Source organism: Urocampus carinirostris, chromosome 14 (genome assembly GCF_059441175.1).
Source record: "Urocampus carinirostris isolate Australia breed hairy pipefish chromosome 14, RoL_Ucar_1.0, whole genome shotgun sequence".
Classification (NCBI taxonomy): Eukaryota; Metazoa; Chordata; class Actinopteri; order Syngnathiformes; family Syngnathidae; genus Urocampus; species Urocampus carinirostris.
The window spans coordinates 39,045,570-39,054,327 of NC_142362.1; the positions used below are offsets into that span (position 1 = coordinate 39,045,570).

General features: G+C 41.3%; 1 protein-coding gene across 1 annotated transcript in view; it reads left to right on the plus strand.

Annotated features, from left to right (window-relative positions):
* The window catches only part of LOC148353398 (glycerol kinase-like), a 29,094-nt gene that overhangs the window by 18,795 nt on the left and 1,541 nt on the right, over positions 1 to 8,758 (plus strand). The window contains exons 16-19 of the mRNA XM_088353096.1: positions 2,662 to 2,782; positions 3,428 to 3,571; positions 3,659 to 3,745; positions 3,820 to 3,894. Of these exons, the coding sequence (XP_088209222.1) occupies positions 2,662 to 2,782; positions 3,428 to 3,571; positions 3,659 to 3,745; positions 3,820 to 3,893 (426 nt within the window). The 3' untranslated portion in view covers position 3,894. The remainder of the gene's footprint in view (positions 1 to 2,661; positions 2,783 to 3,427; positions 3,572 to 3,658; positions 3,746 to 3,819; positions 3,895 to 8,758) is intronic.

Sequence of the window (8,758 nt, forward strand, 5' to 3'; positions counted from 1 at the left end):
AAACAAATAAAAATGTCCAAGATCTTGGCGCGCTGCAGATACAGTAAAGAATGTTTACACACGAATTAGGGAATAGAAGCCAGATTTCTTCTTTAGGGTGGATGCTGGGCGACCTCACAGCACCACGCAGCAGAAAGAAGCTCTACAGTACTGTCCTTTACTCTGAAAAAGGTGCACACAATACAAAATCTAATTCACAGCAATGTGCAGATATTTTTCGACATCCCAATTTTTTTTTCGTATCTACCGTTTTTCGTAAGTCGAATGGTCGTAAGTAGGGGAGTGTCTGTATTCTGCTAGTGACTCCGATAACAATGAATAATGAAAATATTTACCTTAATCTGGAAAATTTATATTCCTTAGTTATTATAGAAAGTAATCCCAATTGTTCGGCCATCAGACTGTCGAGAAGAAAAGACATGTCTTCACGATGTCACCTGTCACGGAAATACGTGCTTAAACTCTTGGGATTCAAGATATGACGACCGCAGGCTGTCCTTAAAGCCAAATGTGGTGCAACTAAATACTAGTAATATATTTTTAAGGGAGCATGCCACTCTTTTCTGGCTGAGTACCAGGATCTCAGACTTAGAGGTGCTGATCCTCATCCCGGCCACTTAACACTATGCTGCGAATCACTCCAGTGAGAGCTGATGATCACGGCCCGAGGAAGCCAACAGCACCACATCATCTGTAAAGAGCAGTGATCCAATGCTAAGGCCCCCAAACCGAAATCATTTCCCACCAAGGTTGCGCCTAGAAATTCTGTCCATAAAAGTTATGAACAGAATTGGTGACAAAGGGCAGCCCTGGCGGAGTTCAACTCCCACCGAAAACGAATCTGACTTCTGCCGGCAATGCGGACAGGACCCTGGCATCGGGCATACAGGGACTGTATGGTACCCCATTCCAAACCATCCCCACAGGGGCTCCCGAGAAACACGGTCGAATGCCTTCACCAAGTCCACAAAACACATGTAGACCAGATAGGCACCCTCGAGGACCCTGCAGAGGGTGTAGAGCTGGTCCAGTGTTCCACGGCGGGGACAAAAACCACACTGCTCTTCTTGAATCCGAGATTTGACTTCTTGGCGAACTTTCCTCTCCACTACCCCTGAATACACTTTACCAAGGAGGCTGAGAAGTGTGATTCCCCTGTAGTTGGAACACTCTCCGGTCCCCCCTTCTTGAAAAGGGTAACCACCACTCCAGTCTGGCAATCCAGAGGCACTGTCCCAGATGCCCACGCGATGTTGCAGAGGCATGTCAACCATGACATGCCCACAACATCCAGACCCTTAATGAACTCTGGGCGGATCTCATCAACACCTGTGAGCTTGCCACCGAGGAGCTTTTTGACCACCTTGACTTCAACCCTAGAGATATGAGAGTCCACCTCAGAGTCCCCCCGCTCTGCTTTCTCAGAGAAAAATGTGTAGGTGGGATCCAGGAGGTCTTCGAAGTACTCTTCCTAATGATTCAGAATGTCCCGGGTTGAGGTCAGCAGCGCCCAATTGCCACTATACACAGTGTTGAAGGCTTTCTCGTCTACCAGAATCCCAACGTACAAGCGCTAACCCCTTGAGCACCCTTTTAGAGGGGATATGCTTTTGATGTCAGGCCAGTGGTGCTACTCTTATTCTGTTCTTTCATACTCGATATTTTGGATCTTTTTTATCAGTAAACAGTATGTCCCCCCCCCCCCCCCCCCCCATTTCAAGAGAAAAATGAGCCACAGTTTGAAATATGTCCGCTATATGTCACCAGCGCTATACCTAATTCTAGCTGTATTTCTTTCTCTGCCTCTTTCTTTCTCCCTTTTTTTTTCCTTACCTCCCTCTTTCTCTTTTTTTTTGGGGGGGGGGTCATTTTTGTCTTTCTTTCCCCTCCCCCTCTGTTTCTCTTTTTTTAATCTCTTTTCTATTATATTATCTATTTATTTATTATTATCTTATCTATTTAGTATTATCTATTTTCTCTCTCTGTCTCTTTTCTCTTTGTATGGCTATCTCTTTCGGTCTATATTTCCCTTTTGTCACTTTTTCCCTCTGTCTCTGATTGCATCTCTTTGTGTGTCTCTTTTTTTCTCTTGCTCTTATTCTTTTCTTTTTCCCCCTTTGTTGCTCTCTTGTCTTGCTCATTCTCTTTTTATTCTCTTGCTCTCTTTCTCCCATTTTTTCTTATTCCCTTTCTTTCTCTTGCTTGGTCTTTTCACCTTTACTTGCTTTCTTTGTATTTTTCTCTTCTCTCTCTCATGTTTTTTCTGTCTCTCTCTCTCTCCGTTTGTCTTTTTAGCTCCCTCTTTCTTTCTCTTTAATCTACTAGTCTGGCCCCCATGAGTAATTTTCCACCATATTGCCCCCCAGACTCAATAGTTAGACTCAATAGACACCATTGATCTAACATTACACAGTGAATTAAAATTAACTGGCAAATTAGCTTTCGCCTGGAGAGTGGGTTTCGCAGTGTTGTTAAAATGTCTTCCAATATGGTATGGCTCACTCTCTTCCCATTTTTAAAAAAAAATATTTTGCTATTATGACTTTTTGGGGGTCAAAAAGGTTCTTGACCCCTGTTCTAAAAGGAAATAACTTTGTTTTCAACAAAATTGAAATACACCTTTTATGCCATACTGAAAGGTATGCCACTTGTGTGCTTCAGATTTTAGATGCCATGAACAAGGACAGCGGTGTCCCTTTGTTGCAGCTGCAGGTGGATGGTGGCATGACTGCTAACAGTCTACTGATGCAATTGCAGGCTGACATCCTTGGTGTGTCTGTAGGTATGAGAATACATCCTAACAATCTGCCAGACCAGAATTTTCTGCCTTCCTTTAGAGGTGGGCAACTATTTTGATTGGAGGGCTGCATTGAGTTAAAAAATTTGGCTATGGGGTAAATTATGGAGACCTTTCCAATTTTTTATGAATAGATATACATGCAGACATCCGCAAGTTATATTTGTTTTAAAAACAAAACTGGGTTAAGTCGAGTGCTGTTTCAATTCCACACTGCTAAGGGGCTGTGGAGAGGAGCTGATTCTTTCTGTAGCTTTATATATGGTCTCTTTTTATTGCTAGAGGAGACAATTGCTTCAAAAAAACTATACCTCATTCCAATGACATGGTTCTTAGATGAGTGTAAATTGCGCAAATAAGTTAATGTTGGTGAGTTTATGGTGAATCAAAATAATTAGTTTCAGGATTTTATTGTATTTTGGAATTCAGATGGTTGTATAGTGCTTTTGAAGTCACTGAAATGAGCCCACAGCGCTTCACACTTAACCATTCACACACACACACGATAATGACGCAAGACATCCCATTTTGTTCCTTATCAATTTCAGCTCCCTGCCTGTATAAAAAAAATCATCCTACAAATCAATTGGATGAATGGAAATTTGAATCTTTCTCCCTTTGCTGGTCCAGTGAAACCTTCAATGTCGGAGACAACAGCTCTCGGCGCTGCCATGGCAGCAGGTGCTGCAGAAGGAGTGAAGGTGTGGAGCTTGAACCCTAGCGACCTTCCTCGGATCACTTCGGAAAAATACAACCCTCAGATCAACTCGGATGGTAAAAAAAAAAGGCAAAACTTGTGAAAAAAAAAAACCTTAGGTCAAATAGTGAGCCAACTTCATGTAAACATTTTATTCTTTTCAGAGAGCGAGTTCCGCTTTGCTCGTTGGAAGAAGGCTGTCCAGCGATCCATGAACTGGGAAACCACCGAACAAGGTTGTGGTGATAATGGTAGGATATTGGTTTTCCTGGTAGTAGATAAGTTTCTTGTTCTCGATACTTTACCCTTATATATGTTCCATCAGGATTAGTTAAGAAACGGCATGAAATCTCCTGGGGGCTCTCTCCACCGCCTTCCTCAACCAGAGTGGATCCATAAGGTTTGCTGCTACTTTGCTCAATATTTAAGTTAAATATACAGTGCATCCGGAAAGTATTCACAGCGCTTCACTTTTTCCACATTTTGTTATGTTACAGCCTCATTCCAAATTGTATTAATTTAATCTCTTATCTCAAGATTCCACAAAAAATTCTCCATTATAACAATGTGAAAAAGTTTTTTTTTTTTTTTTTTACTTTTTTTGAATTTATTAAAAATAGAAAACTAAGAAATCATATTTACATAAGTATTCACAGCCTTTGCTTAATACTTTGGTGATCCACCTTTGGCAGCAAATACATCCTCAAATCTTTTTGAATATGATCCCACAAGTTTAGCACGCCTATCTTTAGGCAGTTTCGCCCATTCTTCTTTGCAATAAGTCTCAAGCTCAATCAGGTTGGATGGGAGACATTTGTGCACAGCCATTTTCAGATCTCTCCAGAGATGTTCGATCGGATTCAAGTCTGGACTCTGGCTGGGCCACTCCAGGACATTCACGGAGTGGTTCTGAAGCCAATCTTTTGAGATCTTGGCTGTGTGTGCTTTGGGTCGTTGTCCTGCTGAAAAATGAACCTTCGCCCCAGCCTGAGGCCAAGAGTGCTCTGGAGCAGGTTTTCATCCAGGATATCTCTACATATTGCTCCATTCATTTTTCCTTCTATCCTGACTAGTCTGCCAGTTCCTGCTGCTGAAAAACATCCTCACAACATAATGCTGCCACCACCATGCTTCACTGTAGGAATGGTATTGGCCTGGTGATGAGCGGTGCCTGGTTTCCTCCAAACATGGCGCCTGGCATTCACACCAAAGAGTTCAATCTTTGTCTCATCAGACCAGAGAATTTAGTTTCTCATGGTCTGAGTCATTCAGGTGCTTTTTGGCAAATTCCTGACGGGCTTCCATGTTTCTTTTACTAAGGAGTGGCTTTCGTCTGGCCACTCTACCATACAGGCCTGATTGGTGGATTGCTGCAGAGATGGTTGTCCTTCTGGAAGGCTCTCCTCTCTCCACAGAGGAACACTGGAGCTCTGACAGAGTGACCATCGGGTTCTTGGTCACCTCCCTGACTAAGGCCCTTCTTCCCCGATCGCTCAGTTTAGAAGGCTGGCCAGCTCTAGGAGGAGTCCTGGTGGTTCCAAATGTCTTCCATTTACGAATAATGGAGGCCACTGTGCTCATTGGGACCTTCAAAGCAGCAGAAATTTTTCTGTATCCTTCCCCAGATTTGTGCCTCAAAACAATTCTGTCTTGCAGGTCTACAGACAGTTCTTTTGACTTCATGCTTGGTGTTTGTGCTCTGACATGCACACTCAACTGTGGGACCTTATATAGACAGGTGTGTGCCTCACCAAATCATGTCTAATCAACTGAATTTACTGCAAGTGGACTCCAATTAGAGGTAAGATCGGGCCAAAAAAAAGCACCCAAGCCCGACGCAGGCCCAAGGGGTATTAAACCCGGCCCAGACCGAGCCCGACTAATTAACTGGATTTGCTGGCCCGGCCCGAAAGGAGCCTGAAATTACATATTTTATTTATAAGGAGGGGTGATTTATGATAACAAATTAAACTCTGCCTTTTGTTACAACATCTAGGCCCAAGTTAAATAAAACTGTATAAACATTTACATCTTTTATATTTCTGTGTCTGCACTGCAGATGTTACATTAAGCGACAATCTGTCATTGACGGTTTTTTTTTAGAGGCAGCATAAACAACAAGGGCGTCCGTCATTTTGACGACTTGATCATTGGGCCATAATCCACAGCAGCAGGACATCCTTAAGATTCTAGCGTTGACACTCAGCGAAGCCAACGCAAGTCTCTGTATCATTTTCGACTATCAATTTGAAAGTGCTCCACACTTCACTCTTACCAGAGTGTGTTTTCCTTGTCAGTTCTCCTCTCTTTAGTTTATCCTTCACTTCTTGTTGGTCCGACTCCATATCGGGATACCAGGCCAAAATCATGCAAATTTGCGGAGGGGAAGATTATTAAGAGGACAGCATTCACGTCACGTGCACAGAGCATGCTCTGGCTCCGTTAAATAGCAATTACAGCTCCTTCTCCGTTTTATCCAAATTATTTATTTTATAACAAGTATTCCTTGGTCTAATATCCATACATAGTTTAAGTATATATTTTTAATGAACATATATTTATAATTATTAATTAATTAAAAAAAAAAAAAAAAAAAAGCAGGACCGGACCCGACCCGACCGTATGACTGACATTTCAGGCCCGACCCGGCCCGAAATTGCCTTGGGTTTGGGCTTGGGCCATAAATCTTAGGTCTAACTCCAATTAAGCTGTAGAAAGAGCTCAAGGGTGATCAGTGGAAAAAAGATGCATCTGGGCTCAATTTTGAGCTTCATGGCAAAGGCTGTAAATACTTATGTAATAAATTAGAAAAAAGTAAAAACAACTTTTTCACATTGTCATAATGGAGTACAGTAAAACTCGGATAAGTCGGACTCGCATAAGTCGGATTCTCGGATAAGTCGGACAAATTGCGTGGAACGTTTGTTCTCTAGGCTTTTCTGTAGTATTACACCTCCCATAAGTCGGATTTTATAAGTCGGATCCTCGCCTAAGTCGGATGGATTTTTCCGTACAATTGACCCTTTTTAATGGTTTTCGCCTCTGATAAGTCGGATCGGTATCAGGTCGCCTAGGACATCTCCCAAATGCTCTAAATTTCAGCCTCCAGTGGCAGTAAGCGATGGAATTTTCCGGGAAGATTTTCACTCCTCACAGATTTTCCGGGAAGATTTTCACCCCTCCCAGATTTTCCGGGAAGATTTCTTGATGTGACGTGGCGTTCCGTGATTGGCAGAGGCTATTCATCAAACTCCTCCTCAGTGTTGAATGATAGCACTCTCAATCACAGCACGCGGTCATAGAACAAAGCCTCGTAATCATAATCCCATTGTTTCTTATTACAGTAGTGCTAGCATTCAAATTGAATTTGTGTGAATTTCTTTGGACTTCCTTGCGGTCTGTGCGGTCTACGGTGTGGCGATGGCCTCAAGTTCTAAAACCAAAGGCAGGAGTCTCAAGACTAGAACGTATGAAGAAAAGCTCGCTATCATTGAATTCCAAGAAAAGAATCAGCACATGAAGCAAAAAGACATCGCGGCGAAGTTTGGAATGAGCCCTCAAACTTTGAGCGACATTCTGAAAAGCAAGTATGCACTTTTCTAAGAGTTAAATTTCTTCTTAGTTCGAAATTTTGCGACCTCGGATAAGTCGGATCCTCGGATAAGTCGGATGAAAATGACCGGTCCATCTGGATCCGACTTATCCGAGGTTTACTGTATTTTGTGTAGAATTTTGAGATAAGAGATTAAATTAATACAATTTGGAATGAGGCTGTAACATAACAAAATGTGGAAAAAGTGAATACTTTCCGGATGCACTGTATACCAGAGCCACACACCCCTAGTGGGAGGTGGCTAGAGTCAGTACGTATGCATTATTGACTCGTTCTGGGAGATATGATACAGAGGGGAGGATTACCAGCCCCCTCAGCTAACCAAACCTATGTTTGGCAATGTCTTGTTGAGAGTCAATAGGTTTTAAGTCTCAGGTATGACCCGGCCAAGGCTTGAACCAGCAACCTCCCAGTCTTGAGGCAGATGCCCTACCCCCAAGGCAACCGAACCGAGCCAGTCAAGTCTTATTAATAAATGAATGAATAAAGTCCATAAGAAAACAACCTTAAATCGGCAAAGTGATAAAATTAGCAAAATGTTTGATTTTGATCAGTCTAACTAAGGGTTTTGAAACATATAGCCTTAATAGGCCCAACAATGGATTTAGTCCAGCCAGGGAGACAATGCACTAAAGAAAAATTAAGCCACTTTAAGCAAACCTCCTGTTTTAAATGTGTCAACTGGCTTTAAAAAAACAAATAAAACAGTGCAATGAAAGCTCATATGCAAGTATAAACTCCAATCCAGGGCTCTCCAACTTGGTACCCACTAAGAACAGTTGGGGTGCCTGTGGACCTGTTCTGAAAATACTTCACTAGTGCCGTGTCATTGTAAGTTTCTAGTTGACAGAATCTATTTAACCCAATTTTTAATTAACCTCGTAATAACATTGTAAATGAATTGTAAAAAAATCTGAAGATATTTTAGAAATTCAAATAAGTGAACTCGATTTCATGGACAAAATAATTTGGTTTAAGTATTGAGAATTATTTTCAAAAGCAGAAAATTAAAAGAACAGAACGGGAAACTATCAATGGATTGAACATATGTATTTTCACATTTTTCTCGATTTATTTTACACGAAATACAACAACAAAATAAATTCAACAATTTGAGTTTAACAACCTGAATGAGCAAAACATACTTTTAGTTTGAGTTAGCTAGCTTCCTGTCTTTTTAGCTACCTAGCAAGCAATCCTTTACATTTATCCTATTTTAACTAACGTGGCTTTATTTTATACTGTAATCTTTTTACTTTTCTGCCAAACATTGGAAGATGTTTTACCAGGTATTAATCTTTTTCTGTAATATTTCCTTAATAGAGCACTTCAAATGTTTTAGGTTTACCATATCCCACAATTGTTTTTTAAACAAACCATAATTTGTCAAAGTTCTTTTGTATTTTTGGACACAGCCGAAATATATGCATGCGGCCATCGTCTTCCTCTCCATCATGGTAGTTGAACATCCAGAAAACCTCTAATTTTGGGGGTAACAAAAAAATCTCACCAAGTTCTTCCATTTGAATTCCCTCAGAATCCGGGAGCTAGTGGAAGTGCACTCTGCTTTACAGATATTCCACCACTCGTCTTGTTATTTTTCAATCTATTATTTTTTATAGATTTTCTTTTAATATGAAAGGATGAATGC